At 47.3% G+C, this 19,000-nt stretch overlaps 6 protein-coding genes across 6 annotated transcripts; 3 read left to right on the top strand and 3 right to left on the bottom strand.

Annotated features, from left to right (window-relative positions):
* Positions 1–920: 920 nt before the first annotated feature.
* On the bottom strand, positions 921–1,851 carry F5891DRAFT_1009717 (uncharacterized protein). The gene is made up of 3 exons (XM_041360610.1): positions 1,674–1,851; positions 1,561–1,605; positions 921–1,505 (listed from the first exon to the last, which is right to left on the bottom strand). Exon 3 carries the CDS (start codon positions 1,461–1,463, stop codon positions 1,137–1,139), a length of 327 nt encoding a protein of 108 aa, XP_041231093.1. The 5' UTR covers positions 1,464–1,505; positions 1,561–1,605; positions 1,674–1,851; the 3' UTR covers positions 921–1,136.
* Positions 1,852–3,351, top strand: F5891DRAFT_1009715 (P-loop containing nucleoside triphosphate hydrolase protein). The gene is made up of 4 exons (XM_041360609.1): positions 1,852–1,986; positions 2,040–2,074; positions 2,130–2,322; positions 2,372–3,351. Exons 1-4 carry the CDS (start codon positions 1,958–1,960, stop codon positions 3,300–3,302), a joined length of 1,188 nt encoding a protein of 395 aa, XP_041231092.1. The 5' UTR covers positions 1,852–1,957; the 3' UTR covers positions 3,303–3,351.
* F5891DRAFT_693667 (WLM-domain-containing protein) lies at positions 3,330–5,369 on the top strand. The gene is made up of 11 exons (XM_041372822.1): positions 3,330–3,615; positions 3,671–3,725; positions 3,781–3,851; positions 3,917–3,931; positions 3,981–4,071; positions 4,121–4,206; positions 4,255–4,484; positions 4,537–4,595; positions 4,647–5,067; positions 5,127–5,304; positions 5,357–5,369. The coding sequence occupies exons 1-10, from the start codon at positions 3,433–3,435 to the stop codon at positions 5,260–5,262; spliced, it is 1,347 nt and encodes a 448-aa protein (XP_041231091.1). The 5' UTR covers positions 3,330–3,432; the 3' UTR covers positions 5,263–5,304; positions 5,357–5,369.
* On the bottom strand, positions 5,247–7,799 carry F5891DRAFT_1253845 (acid protease; the record flags this gene model as incomplete). Its single annotated transcript, XM_041369926.1, has 15 exons — positions 5,247–5,913; positions 5,974–6,010; positions 6,070–6,197; positions 6,252–6,306; positions 6,364–6,395; positions 6,448–6,495; positions 6,542–6,618; positions 6,675–6,808; positions 6,863–6,961; positions 7,019–7,046; positions 7,084–7,121; positions 7,171–7,239; positions 7,290–7,439; positions 7,493–7,551; positions 7,603–7,799. 15 exons carry the CDS (start codon positions 7,797–7,799, stop codon positions 5,424–5,426), a joined length of 1,641 nt encoding a protein of 546 aa, XP_041231090.1. The 3' UTR covers positions 5,247–5,423.
* Positions 7,800–8,016: 217 nt separating this feature from the next.
* On the bottom strand, positions 8,017–11,394 carry F5891DRAFT_1009703 (Rho GTPase activation protein). The gene is made up of 10 exons (XM_041360608.1): positions 10,871–11,394; positions 10,684–10,817; positions 10,187–10,627; positions 9,894–10,133; positions 9,686–9,838; positions 9,471–9,626; positions 9,314–9,418; positions 8,545–9,260; positions 8,368–8,494; positions 8,017–8,315 (listed from the first exon to the last, which is right to left on the bottom strand). The coding sequence occupies exons 1-10, from the start codon at positions 11,013–11,015 to the stop codon at positions 8,220–8,222; spliced, it is 2,313 nt and encodes a 770-aa protein (XP_041231089.1). The 5' UTR covers positions 11,016–11,394; the 3' UTR covers positions 8,017–8,219.
* Positions 11,395–15,235: 3,841 nt separating this feature from the next.
* On the top strand, positions 15,236–18,975 carry F5891DRAFT_1009665 (BRO1-like domain-containing protein). Its single transcript, XM_041360607.1, has 17 exons — positions 15,236–15,658; positions 15,704–15,749; positions 15,799–15,984; positions 16,034–16,202; positions 16,250–16,365; positions 16,416–16,504; positions 16,550–16,658; positions 16,712–16,783; positions 16,836–16,935; positions 16,989–17,070; positions 17,119–17,299; positions 17,352–17,567; positions 17,619–17,966; positions 18,016–18,150; positions 18,201–18,283; positions 18,339–18,615; positions 18,669–18,975. The coding sequence occupies exons 1-16, from the start codon at positions 15,465–15,467 to the stop codon at positions 18,550–18,552; spliced, it is 2,340 nt and encodes a 779-aa protein (XP_041231088.1). The 5' UTR covers positions 15,236–15,464; the 3' UTR covers positions 18,553–18,615; positions 18,669–18,975.
* The last annotated feature ends 25 nt before the right edge of the window (positions 18,976–19,000 follow it).

Raw genomic sequence — 19,000 nt, 5'->3', positions numbered from 1 at the left:
GACCACAGGTTTCAAGGTTAAACGTTAGATACTCATACGTGATGTATATTTTGTTTAATTCATTCTCGCAAGTCGACGTTGAAACTTGACAGCGAGCGCTTGGTGTACCTGATAGGGGCTATCAACTTAAATAACCCCTCTCCATGCCGGCGATGCTCAGATCTATGGGTCAGCATGCCATCTCTAATAGCGCTGACTCTCTCGAAATAGTTCATAGGCTTACCATCGAAACAAAGATGATCTTGAAAGTTTCCATAACATTATCTACAAACTGCTCAACATATAGAGTACATGTTCAAGAAACGAGGCATGTATTTATTATAGCGATCATAATCTCGACGTGACGCAAAATAATCATACTAGTAGTGGTTACATATAGAAGCAAGAATGTCCCCTTAGACTTCGAGTGATTCTGCATGACATGAGCGACCTTTTAAAAAAACAGATAGAAAAGCGGACTACTCACGGAACGGGCGTTTGCTCACAGTGCACGGGTGCTCTGCGAGTAGTACTTGAGTTCTTCACGCCCCCTCGAATAAATGAAGTCGGTCTACCAGGAATGAGGCACATTGTATCGAACGACCAAGACTGTATCAATAACCGTTTTAGCAAAAGTTGTTGTAACAAATCAGTAAGGTAAAAGCCATTTCTCACCTTGGTAACCTTGAAAGCTAAAAGGGTAGAACAGAGGGTATTAGTTTTTGAGGGACGAGACTTCCGCAGATGCCTTTCGAGTGACTGCAATGTGCACCAGGTATTTTATACTTAATAGAGAGAATGTGGATGGCATGTACAAGATATTAAACCACACATTATGCGAGCAGCTGTGTGCAGTGGCTGGCTTGCTGCTAACAATGTGAGCATTGAATGAAGGCAAATGAAAACCAAACCTTCTGTGACATGCCTCTGAGACTGATTAGCGTAAGTAACGGGGCATGATCTGAGGCTTTTTGGATGATCACGGTAATTTGGCCACCCGTTCAACCTGGCTCCTTGGACTTAAGACAGGCGCGCAATTGTGATCATGCCTCCGCCGATACGTGGTAGCGGTTGCAATACAGTGGAATGGGCCGTCGTCTAACTCTTAACAGAGATTGGGGACATCAGGCTTCTTGCGTTATTAGCTAAACGCTCGCCTATGCCTGGCCAGTAGGCAAACGGAACTTCACAGCAAACATGGGTGCGAAAACCGGTCCGGTAGAATGCTGTGGTTCTGACCGCAGAAGATTTAGAGACCAACCAGACAGGTTTGAATATCGCATGCCAGACGGGAATGGTGTCAACGTTATCCTGGCGAGCCAAAGATAGCATGCCAGACCAAAAGATTGGCCTGCCACCAAATTAAGAAGGCTGATCCACAATATGGCCTGTGGCAAGACCGACGGCCAGGGGTCTTGAGGAGCGCACATAGGCCTCCATATCAGACTCGCACTATCCATTCTGGCAACTACAACCTGAAACATCGGATATGAGAGATGGCATCATTGTATGGCTGTGGCTAGCTGCTATATATCTATCGCATTAGCACACAGGAATGACTGTCGTCACAGTCTGCCTCACTCTTGACTAGCGAATCTGCCAGTGAACTCGAACTCGCGGTGCGAACTGTGTGATGAGAGCAGCGGCTGAGTCACGGCAAAAGTAATAGCAACAGATAACAACAAAGTACTTACGATCGAACACTCCTCATTGATATGCAGCTGTATACTACTGAGTCCGGAATTCAGAAAGCCCAGCACTCACGAGAGCCAGAAGACTCGAACACAATAAGTTATGCATAAGCACTCAGGCCTTGATTCCATGTCCCCTCATCACCCAGCCTCCTCCGTAGCACGTGATGTGGTGTCTGCAACGTGGATTCAACGAGGACCGTGTCTTAGGATCCACGTTAGTCAAACAAGGATGTTGTCTTGAACGCGCAATATATCGTCTTCTGTCCTCTTCCTGCACCTTTATCATGACTGGAGCATTGAGTATCAGAATAGCGTATGCATCGAGCGTTTCCTGAGGATTTCTTCCGCTTAGTCTCATATTTGCAGTATCATGGGATCCTCTGGAAGTGGCAAGACGACATGTGTGTCACCAACAGTGAAATTTATCCAAAGAAACCACTGATCGACTACTTTCAGTCATCAATGAAGCCAGCGGATCTGACTTCCCAATTGGAAGAAGTCTCGAGAGTTGCACCAGCGAGGTGCAAGCAACGAAACCCTTCAAACTCAACGGCCGGGAAGTGACATTGATCGACACTCCTGGCTTCGACGATACCAGCCGCAGTGATACGGACATCTTAGCAATGATAGGAGCATACCTCTCCCAGACGTATGTCTTCGTTGTCATATTTTGTCTCGTTCTGATCCAAATGATATAGATATGAGCACGGTGCCAAACTTGCTGGCATTATCTACATGCACCGCATATCAGATTTCCGGATGGGAGGAACAAACAAACGGAATTTCAAGATGTTCCGAGAGCTCTGTGGGGAGTCCACTCTGCGAAACGTGTTGATCGTGACAAACATGTGGAGTGAAGTCGCTTCTGACCTTGGGGAGATGAGGGAAAAGGAGCTAGAGAATAATTTCTTCAAAGGAATTCTCGACAAGGGTGCGCGGATGTTGAGGCATGAAGGCACGCAAGAGTCGACGCACCGCATACTACGATACCTGATTCATAACCAACCAGCCACGCTTCTCATTCAAAAGGAGCTTGTGAACGAGCACAAGAATATTGTGCACACCTCAGCAGGATCTGAGCTGACGCGGGTCCTGAATGAACAACGAGAGCGCCATGAAGAGGTAGTGGCTCAGTTGCGCAAGGATATGGAGGCAGCAATTCGAGATAAGGACCATGAAACGAGAGAGGAACTTAAGGAGGAGATCCAGACCAAGCACGAGCAGATCCTGAAGTTGCGATGCGAAAACGAGCGGCTAGAGGCAGAGTTCAGGGCAGCCAAGGAGAGGCTCGAGGTTCGGATCAACGCAATAGAAGAGAAGTATCATGAACAAGGACAGATTGTAGACGCCTTGAAAGAACAGCTGGAGACGGAGAGAAAAGATAGGGAAAAGCTGGCCATCGAACAGGAACAGAAGGAACAGCGATTGCGTCAACTGGAAGAGGAAAATGCAAATGTTCAGGAACTGGAGCGCCTAAACAGCCTTCGAGAACTGAATAGGCTTGTTGCTGTTCGTGTTGAGCTCCAGGAAGAGCTTCGCAAGGAAGAGCAGCGGAGCACGGAGTCGGAAGCCAGTGGCAGCGGACTGATAGAGGATGTGGTCAGCTGGGTGAAGTCATGGTGGTCATGATGAGAACCGTTGTATTCATTATGTATACTACTACTACCGACTCCTACCTTATACTAAGTGGCACCTCCTTTTGATGTTTATTCATTTCATTAGCAAGTACATCTCGCACCTTGAAAATCATTAACAAGTCATGGTCCACGTCCGCATCAACGAACGCGAGGCTAACCCGAACCCGCACGTCAATTTCATCTCCGTTCTGCCTATGGTCGATGCCACTCTCGAGGATGATGCTCGGCAACTTATGCGGGCGCTGAGCGCCCAGGTGAAGCCTATCATGAAGGCTCACGGTTTCACCGTGAACAGCTTGGAAGAGGTACGTATCTATTCTAGCGTCCCTGGGTTGGATCTACTACGTTGAGACTGTCTAGTACGAGTATAACAGAGTGTTCGCGGGACGGAACTGGAACAATGGAGAGACAATTGGTACGCACACTACCCCGGAACGACATTAGAGAGCTCTACTGAGGCGTTCATGCAGAACTGGTTTTGAAGTCTGCTAGCGGTTCATTTGTACCAGTTCACTGGCTCTTGAGTACATTGTGCCACGAAGTGAGTCTTCCTATTGATTCGTGTGACAAGTTCCCAATTGACACTGGACGCGTTTGTCGCGTTAGCTCGCCCACATCAAGGTCAGTTATACAGATTAACAACCATTCGACACATTAACACGCGATACAGCATATGAATCACGGAACTGCTTTCCAAGCCCTCTGGCGGCAGCTACGCAATGACGTCCGTGCCCTACAAAACAGGGGATATTATGGTGACGGTACGCACCACAACCAAGCTTCGCTCACATACACCTCACAATTCCCCAGGCTATTGGTCTTCCGGGACCAGATTAGCAGATTCCGCGAAAATAGCCGGCCAAGGTATTGAAACGGAAGACCTTCCTGAATACATGGTCAGTCATCCTCTATCTCTCTCATCTATGCTCAGATATTGCAAACAGTGTGGTGGTGCTCACTCACGTGCCCGACCTGCCTCTTACCAACGACGTAAAAGAACTGCTAAATTTAGTGGACCTTCTGGGCACACAGGTGCTCAATCTGAAAAGAAACGCAAGGCCGGCTCCAGGATTACCAACGCTAGCGCATTCGGCTCGTGTGGAAAGGCACTGAACGAGGGCATCATTGGCGAGAAGAAAGAAGCCGGCACTGGATTTAGGAAGAAAGCTGGAAGGTATGTGATTCGTCTTTCAAATAGCGAGGGCTCATGGATCATGGTTGTTTAGTAAACGTGCCCGGGAAGAACGTGCGCTCGCTGCCGAGAGACGTATGGAGACGCACAAAAGTTGGTTTTATCTTACCCTCGTTTCGTCAGGCGATTCACTTTCCGCTTCAGTTGCATCCGTCTCTTCAGCGTCAGCATCCTCTTCGCGTTTGAAGAGTGAAATTACAACAGGTTCAGAATCTGAATACGAGGCTGAACCACTAGAAACAGATCAAGACCGTCGAAGAACCATGCTCGAATCTGTCGGCGGACAAGAGCTCGACGAAATGAAAGCAGCCAGATATGATTTCTCAGACGACTTTAGACTTCCTGGAGAAATCGGATTTGATTCATGCAACATCCACAAAATTGAACGTCCCGATGCTGCTGTGTCGACAGATGCGCAGCCCGGTTCATCGACCCAGCCTGACAAGAATCGGCGTGTGGTAGATGAAGAGATATCTGTCGCTAAGAAATCACGGATTTCTGGTGCTTCTAGACCTGACAGTACAGAAGATCAGCCGGATGGCTGGAACTGTCTTGTGTGTACCTTGTACGTCTTCTCTGAGATTGAGGTTCAGGCTGATGGAATTAATTTGATCGTGTCATCAGAGCTAACGAGCCAGAACACCTAGCCTGTTCTGCCTGCAGCACCCCTAGGGGAGACTCTCTGGGTGAACAGAGCTTCATGAGCATCGGACGTGGACTACAACACCAGTATACCCAATTGTGCCAGTATCTGTTGTGACACTATAGAATGATGTGTGATCTACAACGGACAAAGTTCGAGGTAAGATGACAAGTAGTATGTTGTGTTCAACAAGATGTAATGAACAAAATAGTCAGTGAATGGTATGATACAAAGCTAGGAAGTCACAAAACAAATGATATATTGTATGAAAGTAGTCCTTATATGATCCATGTGCCAGCAACCAGAGTGATCAGTATCGGGATAGCCAGTCCTACTCCCGAAATGCTCCGAGAGGCAGCACTATTCCACCCAGGGGGAACGCCTAGAGTTACTAACGGTTGTGAGATGTGATATGTCGATGTCACCACTGCACCGTTCGAATTCGTAACAAATAGTGTATATGCACCAGTCACCTGAGGGAGGGCGGTGGCGTTAACGGCAAGTGTCCCTATGAGGGGGCTATACGTGCTCGTCGCGAGCTCAGATTGGACAATCTCGCCATAGACGGCTGGAACTGAGGTGTTAAATGCGTACGGCGGCGTCGTGTAAGTGGGTGTAGAGAGAACGAAATTGGGTAGAGTGGTAGCAACTGTCGCAGACTCGGACGAAAGGGAGGATTCGACAACTGAAAAAGGCTGTACAGGTGCTGAGGCGTTGTTGTAGGGATATAACCCAATCATCGGGGGCTCCTGGTAGTCAATTCCATAACTACATATAAAAAAAAACTGATGAATACCGTGTGGAAAGATTCCAAGAAGTTCAACACACCTCCATATTGAGTAGACAGTTCGCAAAAACGGGGTTCCTGGACGAGTGAAGCGGTTAAGAATATGTAGCGACACGACAGTAAACCGACTATTGTACCTAACAACCAGTCAACTCCATCGGTACTGGGAGGTGCAGCTTTAGGCCAAGACAAACAGAGGTCCGGGTTCCCCTCAGCTGGGCCAATAATGTAATCGGTAGGTTCCAACACAAACGTAGCTCCGTCCCTGGAAGAAAGGTTTTAGCAGATGAAACGGGTTATTTAATCAACCACTAGTCACCCAAAGCTGAAGGATATGATTGCTGAAGAGTCGCAAGGTACGGCCCATTGGCCACCTTCATTATCATTGCTTTATCAACTCTGGTAGTATCCAAAATAACATAATGACTTACTCTCGTCAACTAGGCGGCTACTGGGAAACGAACTGTACAATCGTATTACCTAGAAGGATATGAAGATTAGTCGGTCGATGGAACAATAAGGAACTGACATCTTGATATGGACCATATAGTCCTGTAGTGCCGCTGTGGAGAGTTAAGCGCGCACATGGACAAGTCGTTGATTACTTACACGTCCAAAAGAGCAATCGATGAATTGTCGTTTGGGCCAGGATACGTCGGTTGAGGAGTATATTGAGTTCCATTGACCTTGCAAAAAAAATAAGTATCATCTCACGCTATAATGGCAAGATCAAGAGCCTTACCGCAAAACTGCTCATACGAATCGCCCAATAGAAGTAGCCGGATGTATTGGTCTGTGTACCGACCGGAGAGAATGATACGACCTCGTTCCATACAACCTGACTAACGTTTTGCACGACAGATACATCAATGGCTCCTTTTCAACACGAAGACATGAGTATCGTAAACCAGGCGCTCGGTAGAGACTCACCGAGGGTAAACGTTCCGGTTGCATTCCTCGTAAGACTCAATCCAAAAATCGGATAGTCCAGTATGCCTTGCTGAGCCAAGGTCGAAAAAAACGGCGTGGCTAGAACGGACCCGATCCGTGAGGTTGACACTCACAACGCCTGCTCAACTAACATACCGCTTGCAGCCCTCGCTGATATTTCTGACTGTCGTGAGAATCCTAAGCCGAGGAATACCGCTGACCTCGCTGACCAGCGTAATATTAGAACTTGTTACAACGCCTGCCGAGATGTTAACGTGGAGCGTTTCGAGTCGAAAGTCTAGCCTTACCAAATGCCTGATTTGCAACCGTCACGTTTGCAACTTCTACAGTTTCTCTGGCAACGAACCCGGATGCACCTTGTTATACCGTTAGCATTGGAGTGAATTGAGTGGATTATCGCACATACCAGTCCCATCAGCATAGTTAACAGTGAAGGCAGTCTCGTTATTATTGATGGACACGAAAGTGGGACTGGCATAGGTGAGAGGGTATCTTGGCACAGACATACATGTGCTGTTAGTACATTCTGTGGAAGTAAGCCAAAAGTCGGCAGAACCTGCGACACGCTTTTCATACGGAATCTTATTATCAAAGAAGTACGCATAATACCTGTATCAAGGGCAGCTCGGAAGCTTATTTGACCAGCCTGGAGAACAACGTAGTATGTCCTGCAAGATGGTCCGATGAGAAAGGTGTATATTTGAGGTTTAAAGACTCACCCATCACCAGCGATGGATACCGGCGAGATTCCAAAGGCATTGAGTGCGGTTGAGTTTGACGCCTGACCAGCAAGCAAGGCAGGTCCATCCTGCAAGGGTGTACTTGGAAGATTATAGGTGCTAGCCGCGAGAACATTTTTAAACTGCAGGGCAAAGTTTAGAACGAGAAGCAGGACGACCGTCGCCAACCGGTTCATTATGCGCTCTTCAAAGGGACCGATGGACCTGAGTCTACCAGGGTAACATTCGAGCACTATAAAAGCTTGAGTGGGAAAGAAGAAGGAAGAATGGCCAAGGAAAGAACCTTGGGTTTGGAACTTGGTCACAACGACGGCGAAAAGATCAAACCAGACCCGGGCGGCATGTCGTTATGACTTGCTTGTTTACATGTCACATGTTCAGCTCGCGAAAGCATTTTCTAAGAGAGTAGAAAAACAGTTATTCAGACATACACATAACTACAGAGTAATACATCTACATCCGAAAGAAATTGAAGAGTGACAGGAGGAGGCCATAGAGTAAAAGAGACTAGAGGTAATGAGCGTCACAGTGGTATCACAAGAATGAATAGAACATATAAAGATGAATGTCTTAAAGATAGGTAGAATAGGATCATGTCACCGTTTGGCAAACACTTTTTTCAGCAGCGCTAGGACCTTCGGTACGTTCAGCTGAACGTACTCTAGATCTAGTAAGTGCTTGTTGTCTTTTTGCTGTTGACGAAGTGAGTACTGATAGTGTGCCAATCTGGAGGGAGGAACCAACCTTCTCCAATAGGTCGTCGATCTTTAGATCCATCTCAAGAATGGCTTTTTCCCGACCCTTGTAGTGCAAGGAAATGATGAACGTCCCAGGCGTAGGTGATGTTATGTTGAAATAGATGTTGGGTCGACTGAAAGGAGGTCAGAACACCGTATAACAGGGGACCGAGGAAGTACGTGCCGGTTATCAGGAACATTACTCTCCACGATGATCCCTTCCTTCTCAAGTTGCGCATGGGTAAAGCGATACGGACCAAGAACGGCTGATTTCGATGGCTTCCTCTCTTTGCCTCCGACCGTGACGACACCCACTCCAGTCGTACTGCCTTTGTCTTTCGACGCAGTCAGACGGACGTTCTGGAGATACGCCTTGTATTGCTCAAGCTGAGAGCGCAGGTAAGCATTGTGGTCGCAGATCGTTTTGTAAACCGCTTCCAACGACTTCGTTTCTAATACCACCTTCTCCCGTAGATTACCAAGGTGAGCGAGCTCAGCAGCAACCTCATCTTGCATGAGCTTATAGCCATCTACCGCCTCGATGATATTCTGCTCCTCCAATTCACGAAGCATCTCCTTGACCTTAATGCCTTTGCGCACAAGCGTTGCATCCTTCGTCGTAGCCGCCCGTTCAGCGATCGCAGCCAAATTGTACGGCCGCTTTTCGGCAGCGTGGGGTATTGAACGTATGAGCTGTACAAGAATAGACTTGGTTTCCATGTACAGCATGTCGCTTGTTGATACCGAGTCCATCAGAGCACTTTGGATATCCTGTACAGGCGTTTCCCAGCGGCTGTACAGGTTCAGCTCTATGGCACGGTTCTCCTTTCGCGGAACTTGTGACGGAGCGGGTCCGAGTTCATCAGTCAAGATACGTAAATGCTGCTTGTCGTTTGGGGACTGGAGCACAGCCGTGTCAGAAACTAACAGAAGGACAAATAAGTTATGCTAACGAGAGTTTCCACATGCTGTAAAATCAAAGAGTGAGTGTTGTACAGCTCGTTCATGGTGATGTGGATCATGAGGTCTTTCTTGGATAGAGCCATGTATTGGTCCATCTAAGATTCAACGTTAGGTGACATGAATGTCGAGAGGTATGCTCGAACGCACTTCAAGAGTGTCATAGAAATCTCCGACCTCGCAAAGACTGTTGAGGAATTGGTTGATCCGTGCTTTATTATTTTCTACAAAGGGATTCAGAGTGATCATGTAGATCTCCTTCGCATACGAGGGCTTATTTGCAAGGTTCTGCAGCATCTTTGCAATCTAATGGGGTGAATTACTAGCTAAGAACGTGAAAACGGAAGGGCTGATACGGTACGTACCAGGGTCAGTGTTCGGCGAGGGTGTTTAGCGGGGACGCCTTCAACGAGCATGTATGCTTGGGGAGTGACAATAGCAGGATTGATGAACCGCAGAAAGAAGAAGCCTCCTATCAATGAGCAAATAGCGTAATCAGTTGCCTCGGGATACTTTCGCTGTGACACGCCAGAGGATTAGCGCCAAATGAAAGGAAGATGAAAGCGAACCGACCCGGGTCAAACTGCGGATCTGCTTGCAGATCCATCGAATACCATACGGCACACTTTCCATACTTTCTATTATGGTTACGAGGAAGCTATTCGCGATTTCCATTAGCATAGTAAGCCGTGGTGCAATGATGGCTTGAACGTCGGCATTCTCGGCGGCGACCTCTGGGGGTACTCCGCGAGGTAGGTTGGGCGGTAGTGTACCTGTTTCTTCTTCTATTTGGTTTATCATTTGCTCATACACCTGTATATTCGTTAGAGATCTCGACATGCCTCTCGGCACTAGTTATGGCACACCTTTACAGGATTAATTTCAAGGTTCAAGTCTTTGTGTTCTATCAAGCTGTTGATGCGTTCTGCCAGCACCCCCTTGAGATAACTTTGCCCAGGACCTCGTCGGGTGTAAGTAGTCATCATTCGGGACACAGGAGTGTTAGCACGCAGTAGCGACCCAAACTCGGTTGCTGTCTCAAACTGCGCGGACAAGACTGATTGGAACATCGTTAAAAGAAGATGTTCTTCGCGACTCTCGTATTGGTTTCCATACAGCGTGAACATGACCGTCTGCAAGAGAGTGTCGATCTCTGATAAGCTGACAAGTCGACATAGTGCAGCAATATGACGGGGTTCAGACTGGAGAAGGAAGAATAGGTTGGAGTACTGTTGTAATTTTCGATCATCAGGGTAATGGCCTTCGGTTGGATCGACTTCTTCCAATGTCCGTTCCACTTCACGTTGCTAACCCATATAGGTGAGCCGAAAAATAGAATTTAACACAGCATCAGAACACGGACCTCATCGGCGGCCATACGATTCTGAATAAGGAGAGCGATGCGAGAGTCAAGGTAACGGACGTCACGCTCAAGCACAAAATTTTTCTTGGACTGGGCGGATATTTTGCCCTTGAGGTCACGAAGGCGTTTTTGTGCTGTGTTACAAGGCCTTCGGAATAAGAACATGAAAGTTATAATTTGGACACACCTCGAGCAAGGTCATCCTCCACTTCAACATCCTGCTCTGCGGCCATACTGAAAAGGGCGGTAACACTATAGCGATTTGTATTCCTGTTCGTGAGTCTCCTCCCCATAACTGCGCCAGGGGAGGTCGGTTGATCGACATACGACATGATGAGTCGAGAAAAAGGCTGTTGATCTTTGGATCGTGAAGCGAGGACCTGTATAGACTTTGAAGTCTACCCTACAGGTGTGGAGAGATTTCGTAGATTCCTAAGCTAGCACCGGCGCAGCCTGGCAACAAAAAAACAAGAAGGCCTGTTGGATATCGAATTTTGTGGGTATCAACAAAAGAAAGAAAGAAAGAACAGAGGATGGAGGCAGAGGAAGAAGGCAATGCAGGGAGATGACGAAGAAGACAATATATCCGCCAATGCGGCGCGTAACACAACAGCTGCAGCTGTGGCAAGACCAACGAAACGCTGAGAATATCTAGCAGGTGGCGCGAAATTACTATAACCGTCGTATCAAGGTTGAATCAAACTAGTCAACAGAGCTAGCGAAGCTTTTACCTGTGTGAGCAACCTCCAAGCACCTTCTCTGGTTAGTGCATTCACAATCCTCACAATCCGTTTCATATCCGTTTTGCTGATTTGGAGCGACACGTTTCACATCATAGATCTGTCTTGTCACTGATCTGTGTTACACCCAAAATATGCCTTCAGTGCCTTACACAGATTCAGGACTTCGTACTACTACCTGGGTCTCTAAGCCCGTCATACTCAATTGAACGTTGCGCATTGATCAACGTTAGACTTAATCTCACTGCCACGTTAAATTGTAAGCGATCATAACACACAAACTCCAAAAATTAGCCGCATTAATATGATTGATATCAGGCCACGGGGTAAGCTTGTCACACTTAGCGAGCTTGATTCATGAAAACGGTATGTCATTCCTCGACTGCCAAGGATAGCTCCATTACGGCCACGCCTCGTCACTCGAGATGCACGAAAATAGCCAGGTTCTCCTGGCATGCCATACCTAGACGGTTCTGTTCAGCGCATCCCGCTCCGCCGCTCAGCACAGTGAACCTACAGGTTGTCATTGCGTCATCACAATCACAATGGGGAAATGCGGAGCCTGGTCAACAAATGATTGTTAAACGTATCCGAATGGAACCCCGCTGCGGCTGGCGTGTTCGCGGAACGTCAAGTTTGGTAATCTCTTTGCTATCACTGGGAGTCAAACTCATTCTCGCTGGCCCTTGCACATCTATGACGATTTCCAAAATGGGGGCGATTGTGACAAAGCGTATACTTATCCGCTCTCGAATATCAACCCTTTCTTCAATTCGATATCCCCCGAATACGTTTTACGGTGTCCCTGCGGGCCCCGTGCGTGCACCTTAACATGGTCCGTTTTGAAATTTATAATGATAAGATGATAAGAGTTCTTATATTCCTTTCTGGTGCAGTTCTGCATTTTCTTGTTGGGTATCATCTGTGACTCACGGGGGGTGAAATGGAATGTGGCGGTTCTTGGACAACGATGACGCCGCGTTGCCTTTATCGCCATGGAAATACGCGATGACATTGGGTAGAAGCCACAAAGCCGTTGCTAGAGGTAGGGACGTTTGTCAATCCTGTGGAATCCAGAAAATTCAGGTTGCCATCAACCACGATAATTGTTAGTCTAGGGTCAACAACCATTAATGGTACACTCAATGACATCCTACAGAAGGGGAGCTAGGAAAGATCTCCGGCGATCCTTGATTGCAGACTCTACACTTGGGAGTTCTAGCTGCCAAAATCGACTTGCAGTAGCGCCCTGTAAATGATTGCATGCACTGCTCCATGATGCTTCATTACATAAGTGCGTATCAGAACTTTTTGTCAGTACTTATCAATATTGTTCCTATTCTTGTATTTGGCAGGTATCGAATGAATGCCAAATTGACGGTGCCACTCCGCACCCTTGGTAATGTTCGGTTGATATGACCTTCTAGATGTCATCTGACAGTCTGTCTTAATTACAGAGTGAAATCGCGCTAGGCTCAGCCCCAGGTCGATTGAAGAAGTATGTCAGCATACGTATGCACAAACCAAACCCAAATTGTCGAACTTTTTTTTGAATCTGCAGTGTGATATCAAGTGGGGTTCGGATCTCTTCAACCTCCGTAAACATGCACCTGGTGATCGATCCCCTCTCGTTATTCCGTCCACACATGCGCTTGTGTGGCTCGCGCTTAACAATGGCTGTCCTGACACTCCATATCATATAAATTGGACTCAGATATCGGTTCCATCCATCTAACTCTTCTTGTCTTAGTACTCATCTAATTGCCATGTTCACCAGGTAAACATTCTTTACTTGTAGACCTTTGGCCGTTATTCAACATTTTTCTCAGATGCTTCTTACCCCACTGTCCATGCGAATCTACGAGCCCGCAGGACTCCGTCATAATAGACGTCGAGCCCTGCGCTGCCATTAATGCGCGGGACTCGGATATTGAGGTAGTCGTCTACCGCTGCTGTTGGGATACCCGGGGTTCTCCCTGTAGATTCTTCATCGAAGGTTCTCCCATGGACATTCTCTCTCATCTTCGAGAACGACATGGTGTCGTGTACTCTGCCGACGCAGATATCGAATGCTGCTGGAGTCCATGCTCGATGGACAGACGTCTGAAAATGAGCAGTATAACGAGGCACATCGCGAGGCATCTGGGTATCCAATTCAAATGCTCGCGATGTGGACTCACGGCTCGTGACGACGTCGTTCGTGACCATATCAGAAGGAACCCTGGCTGTGCTGACGCTGCGGTACAGCTGGTTCACGGCTCAGGAGCCCGGCGGATAGTCTCAGCGTGACTTTTTTGCGCCCACTGATTTGACTTTTAGCCAATTAGTTCCTATATACGTTAACTACGTTAGTACTTACTACGAATGCCGCATGGCTGGGACGCGTTATGAGTTGTCTACGCATGTGTTCGATCAAATTATGTATTGATAGTGAAGGCAATGGTGTTCTCTCTCACCTCATGGATTGAAAAATGTTTGAAATGGCAACTTTTAATAAGTCGGGTGAGGGTCATGATCGGGTGAGATGGCAAGTTACGGTAGGCATGGTGTCTGTCTTTTAAAATTTTCTTTTGTCTGAAGCCACTAGGATATTCCGCCGGAACTTTGTTTTCGTTCTCTCCCCTCCTTCGTGGAGTCGGGGAAGGTTCACCTTTTTAGGATGAGTTGGCAGGTATGGTAAGGTTAAGGTTCCCCCTTGATTACTAAGCCGATCACCAGGATCGGTTATGGTTCATGACAGATAACGTCGGTAAGCCGCACGTTGCTAACTCGCGATTGTGATAGAAAACCATACATGTACAAAAAGCATGGGCGTACTAAGAAAGGTCTACGGTTGCGAAATGCCCTCAAGCCGCAAATAGAACATTCTTGGGTCCGAAGAAGTTTCTGTTTCTCACTTGGAGATGTAAACTCCACTATCCCCAGCCTACCGAGTTAAAAGTAGATTGGAATACTTGGTCAAAACAAACTGAACACGCGAAAGAATTGTAGGCTACCAACGACGAAGTTTGCATGGATGTGCACTTCGACTCTCATTCCGATTATGCTGATAGGCAATAAAGTCAAGGGCAAGTGAAGTAAAAACACAACTAAGTAGTAATACTTACTATTTCTTCACCGCTGCCTTGCCCAGGACGTTTGCAGGTTGAAGATGTTGTAAGAGACATTTGGTCCGCAGTTAAAGAGCGCTTTGAAGTCTAGGAAGGACGTTCACAGTACTTATAAGTCCCGCAAGGCGCTGGATCAAGCCAGGCCTTTTGACCCGCAAGGCCAACGTGTAACAACGATCTTATTGCGGAAGCGAAGTTGTAACTCGAGAGCCCAAAATCTATACGACCGCACCCTCAATAATATCAGCTCAAGAGATTTGGAAGCACAAACCTGAGCGTCAAACAGAAAAACGCAGTTGGAAGCCGGGGCCCTGGCCCGGGAGGCTGGAGCTGCTGCTTAAGCCTGAATTTTACTATCAACGTTATCATACGGGGTCGTAAAGATAGGCTTAAGTCACTGGTAGTTTGGAAGGGGCCAACTGCCAAGTCCTGGTAGACATTGAGCTTCGGGGCCCTGGTCAGTTGTTACTAGTGTCCACCACTGGTGCCATAGGAAGACTGGGAAACATAACACTATGCCGATAAGAGTGATTATAGTCAATTTTTTCCATCAACGTCAGCAATAGCCCATAAATATTTTAATATTTACCTCGATGATTGGACTTGAAAGAATATATATATAAATCGAGAGCGGAGCCGGGAGGAAAGAACAAAGATTGGAACAGGGTATTTGTCACGTGCTCATCGCGACCTGTGCCAGAACCGTAGTTCTCACTACTAGTGGCACTGTCACTGAACTACCGTAACACAAGCAACTGGCGCGGGTAAGTTTGTCAATTGCGATCGAGCCTGACTTGCACGCACCTTGTCCTCAAACTTGTTGCGCTATCTATAATTCCGTTGACTTCTAATTCATACCCGCAGGGCTCGGCTCCACGAGGACATAGGACACACTTAGGGACCATCTATTCTTCAAACCAAATTTTCGGATATGCCGAATCACCTCACCATTCCTTTTAAGAAGACATATTCATGTCCTATACCTGTTGCCACACGCGATTACATCCAAAATCACACGGAAGATCACCCAGATGCTTATATTGGCGATATCAACCAGTGGAAGGCATTGCGGGATATCGGCACTGGGGGCGTATTACATGCTGACCGTATCAACTTCGCGTTAAAGTGAGTTCAACACCCGAATATGCCGAGTAATCTAACCAGAACCAGCTATCATGCTCAACTTGTATTCATTCTAGCCAAATTACCGCCCGACGTCAGTTGCCAACCTCATGATTCTTCTTCCGCAGTACTGATAACCCCAGATCAATTTGGAATTCTCATACGGTCATGCGTTTGATAGCCCGTCTTCCTTCCCTGTGACCCTAAGGAGTATTGCGTTTGAGCGGGCTGCAGTCTTGTTCAATATAGCCGCGCTATATTCCCAATTAGCTGCTTCTGAGGACAGATCCAGTCAAGATGGCCTAAAACGTGCAAGTGCTTATTACCAGGCAAGTTAAGCGGTTGAGAAATGGAAGCTACCTTACGCTCCGCCTGAAGAACGCAGCAGGTGTTTTGGCCTTCCTGTCCGAGTCAGCGCTGCCGAAACTGGGTCCCTTTGTAGACTTAGAAAACACACCTTCCGATCTGACTGAAGATTTTGTCAAAAGTCTGGAATGGCTTATGCTAGCCCAGGCCCAGGAATGTGTCTGGCAGCTTGCCGTCGCCGGTAATAATTTCCCTCAAACATCCTACAGGTTCTGACTAGTGATTTAGATCACTACAAGAATAGTCTGATTGCAAAATTGGCAGCCAAAGTTTCATCTCTTTATAATACATCCTTACTATCGATCCGCCTGGCAGCGGCCGACGCCCGTAGTGCCTTACCGCCTGTAAGCATGATCTCACGGCTTCCATCCTGGGTGTTGACCTAGGTCAATAGAACTGGATCCCTCACCTGGAGACGAAGCATTATCATTTCAATGCAGCATCGCAATATAGGAAAGGTGTCGACGAACTTGAAGCCTCTAGGTTGGTGAGGGATGACGCGTTCCTTCATCGCTGAAATTGTTATAGGTACGGTGACGAAATTCGACGTCTGATGATTGCGGAAGCAGATGCTAAAAAAGCATTCAACATTGCGAAGCGTGCCGGGGTCGCTCAAGCAGTCATAAGCGATGTCAAGGTCCATCCTTATCTCGCGCCTTATCTAGTCGCCTGTTTGACATCTTGTTTCAGTCGCTGCTTGACGTTGTGCAGAAAGATCTTTCCCGTGCTGAAAGAGATAATGATCTGATATACCATCAGAATGTTCCGGCACCTTTGTGGTATCCCTGCAATTCAAGAAGTCTCTATGGTACAGAGCATCATCCCGCCTGGGCTACGGGACCCCAGAAGCGTAATCGGCGATGACAGCATAATCTTTGGTGAAATGCTTGGATGGGGTGCTCGGGAAGCTATCAGTGAGTGGAGTTTAAGCGACAATGTAATGCCTTGTGCCGATTTGTCAATCCAGATATCTACAATGATAACAAGAAAAATTTGCTTCAAGAGAAAATTGTCGAACCAGCCCAGAATCTGAACGATGAAGCCGATAAGTCAGACGAGCGTCCTTACCATATTTCTGACGAATTGATCACGCGCAGGATCCTCCAATCTCTGAACTTGCCATCATCGTTGGAAGCCTTGGAGCGTCCTGTTGGGCTACCTCCAAGTCTCTTGAGGAAAGCTGAAGAAATACGTCTAGATCAGGGGCCTACGAAGATCGATGTTTATCTCGACGACGTTCAACGACTCTCTCGACATGTACTCGGCATTCTCGACGAGGTATCTTCTTTTTTATCTACGTTTGGATTATCGTTTATGGACCCGGTTATAGGCTATGGATATCCTAGACAGCGAGGCATCTGAGGACGAAGCTGCACGCAGAGAGACGCCAATGAACCGTCCTCCATCTCATGAAGCAAACCAAGAACTTGTCATAAAACAACAACGGTATCGGACCATTCTTATTCAAGCAGCAGAAAGCGACGAACTCGTGCGCAGAAAATGGGAGGAATGGGAAGATCAAATTTCCGAGCTTACTCGCAACGAGGTACGGACAAGGCGCAGCTGTACACGATTACATACTAACTGCGGTGCATAGGATGAGCTCGAAGCCCTGGTGCCGTCATCGACAGTTTCAATGACAGGAAAGGCAGTGTCAACTAGTCAGACTCAAATACACGCTCGCACCCTGCGTGGCTTGCTAGAATCTTTGGATGATGTCCGTCGTACTCGAGATGACCTTATTGTCCGTGCTCAAAGACGAGCGGAAAGCGACGACATCCGGCCAAAGGTACTGGCGGCAGCGGCAAACTTGGAACATAAGATAGAAATGAGCGCCGTCATGTTTGAAGACGTTTCTGATAATGAATTTGCCAAGTACGACAAGTTTATTCAAGGTCTGACGGAGGGGCGGAAAAAACAAGAGGAGATTCTCTCGTCGATCAAGGTCACTTCGATCAATGATTGGTTCCAACATTTCCCTGACAATCTTCTAGTCCACGAATGATGCGTTCATTCAGTCTAGGAAACAAGACCCTGCTATCAAGGATCGAGAGCAGGCCCTTCAATTTCTTGATCTCGCGTATTCTCATTATAGAGAGATCATACGGAATCTAGACGAAGGGCTGAAGGTTAGTTACCAAGAGCTCAATCTCGGGGATCAAAGTTGATTGTCTGCTAGTTTTACAACGATATGGCTGGTATCTTGACTAATTTCAAGGAAGCATGCAAGATATGGAGCGGTGCGCGAAGTCGAGAAGCCAGGTACAGCTACCTTCGATCAATATCTTTTCTTGTCTCACAACACTGCATCCCATAGACTCCACCGCAATATGGCGTCTCTTTCAATCCGTGACCGTGACAATGCCTCCGATGAATCTCACGAAGCGCCAGTGTCCACGACGTCGCCGCTGAGGACAGGCACTCGAAAACAGACTACTGGTATACCGACGCTGTCCTCAGCTGATTGGGAGGTTCAAGAACTGGCTCCCCCGCCGATAAAACGAGCAGAAAAGACTACAAAACATCGATGATGAACATCGTGTGTCAGTAGTTGCACAATGACGTTTGTGGATGAATCTCAACAGGAGCTATGTGTGTGTAACTATTGCTTATGCATTGTGGAAAGACGAGCTGAACATACTCATAGCATTGCATGTGATATCCAGTGAACAATGATCCTTCTGATTACTCTCGTTACATTAAATCCGACGCATTTCTTAGTCCAGTCATGCTGGAGCTGGTACACTGAGTGCTGCCTAGCCTACAGACAGAGCTCGGTATATACTTTATAACAGCATCGTATTCCCCAGTGATGTAGAGTTGGGGTGGTGAACATGACAGTACGCCAATATAATGTACATCGGTTGTGCGCCCAGCGCGTCAATCGTGGTCATTTTAGGGAGACAGACACGTCTTGGATGAGTGGTTGTCATCAACGTTAAGGATGAATCGACGACCTGCCATATGGTCATGTCTCAT

Source organism: Suillus fuscotomentosus (assembly GCF_016647785.1).
Source record: "Suillus fuscotomentosus strain FC203 chromosome Unknown F5891scaffold_7, whole genome shotgun sequence".
Lineage (NCBI taxonomy): Eukaryota > Fungi > Basidiomycota > Agaricomycetes > Boletales > Suillaceae > Suillus > Suillus fuscotomentosus.
Note: the sequence above shows the minus strand (reverse complement) of the source record. Positions and strands in the feature narration are given on the sequence as shown.

What these genes read in the sequence shown, in the direction of transcription:
- F5891DRAFT_1009717 (XM_041360610.1), bottom strand. Translation starts at nt 1,463, where the DNA reads ATGTTTCAGGTTGTAGTTGCCAGAATGGATAGTGCGAGTCTGATATGG.
- F5891DRAFT_1009715 (XM_041360609.1), top strand. Translation starts at nt 1,958, where the DNA reads ATGACTGGAGCATTGAGTATCAGAATAGC. An exon ending in GCATTGAGTATCAGAATAGC is followed by an intron (nt 1,987 to 2,039) that starts GTATGCATCGAG and finishes TCATATTTGCAG; the next exon opens with TATCATGGGATCCTCTGGAA. An exon ending in GGAGCATACCTCTCCCAGAC is followed by an intron (nt 2,323 to 2,371) that starts GTATGTCTTCGT and finishes CAAATGATATAG; the next exon opens with ATATGAGCACGGTGCCAAAC.
- F5891DRAFT_693667 (XM_041372822.1), top strand. Translation starts at nt 3,433, where the DNA reads ATGGTCCACGTCCGCATCAACGAACGCGAGGCTAACCCGAACCCGCAC. An exon ending in TTTAGGAAGAAAGCTGGAAG is followed by an intron (nt 4,485 to 4,536) that starts GTATGTGATTCG and finishes ATGGTTGTTTAG; the next exon opens with TAAACGTGCCCGGGAAGAAC. An exon ending in ACGTATGGAGACGCACAAAA is followed by an intron (nt 4,596 to 4,646) that starts GTTGGTTTTATC and finishes TTTCCGCTTCAG; the next exon opens with TTGCATCCGTCTCTTCAGCG.
- F5891DRAFT_1009703 (XM_041360608.1), bottom strand. Translation starts at nt 11,015, where the DNA reads ATGTCGTATGTCGATCAACCGACCTCCCCTGGCGCAGTTATGGGGAGG. An exon ending in ATCGTATGGCCGCCGATGAG is followed by an intron (nt 10,628 to 10,683) that starts GTCCGTGTTCTG and finishes TATATGGGTTAG; the next exon opens with CAACGTGAAGTGGAACGGAC. An exon ending in ATTTCTATGACACTCTTGAA is followed by an intron (nt 9,419 to 9,470) that starts GTGCGTTCGAGC and finishes GTTGAATCTTAG; the next exon opens with ATGGACCAATACATGGCTCT.
- F5891DRAFT_1009665 (XM_041360607.1), top strand. Translation starts at nt 15,465, where the DNA reads ATGCCGAATCACCTCACCATTCCTTTTAAGAAGACATATTCATGTCCT. An exon ending in CGTATCAACTTCGCGTTAAA is followed by an intron (nt 15,659 to 15,703) that starts GTGAGTTCAACA and finishes AACCAGAACCAG; the next exon opens with CTATCATGCTCAACTTGTAT. An exon ending in ATCTGATATACCATCAGAAT is followed by an intron (nt 16,784 to 16,835) that starts GTTCCGGCACCT and finishes TCTATGGTACAG; the next exon opens with AGCATCATCCCGCCTGGGCT.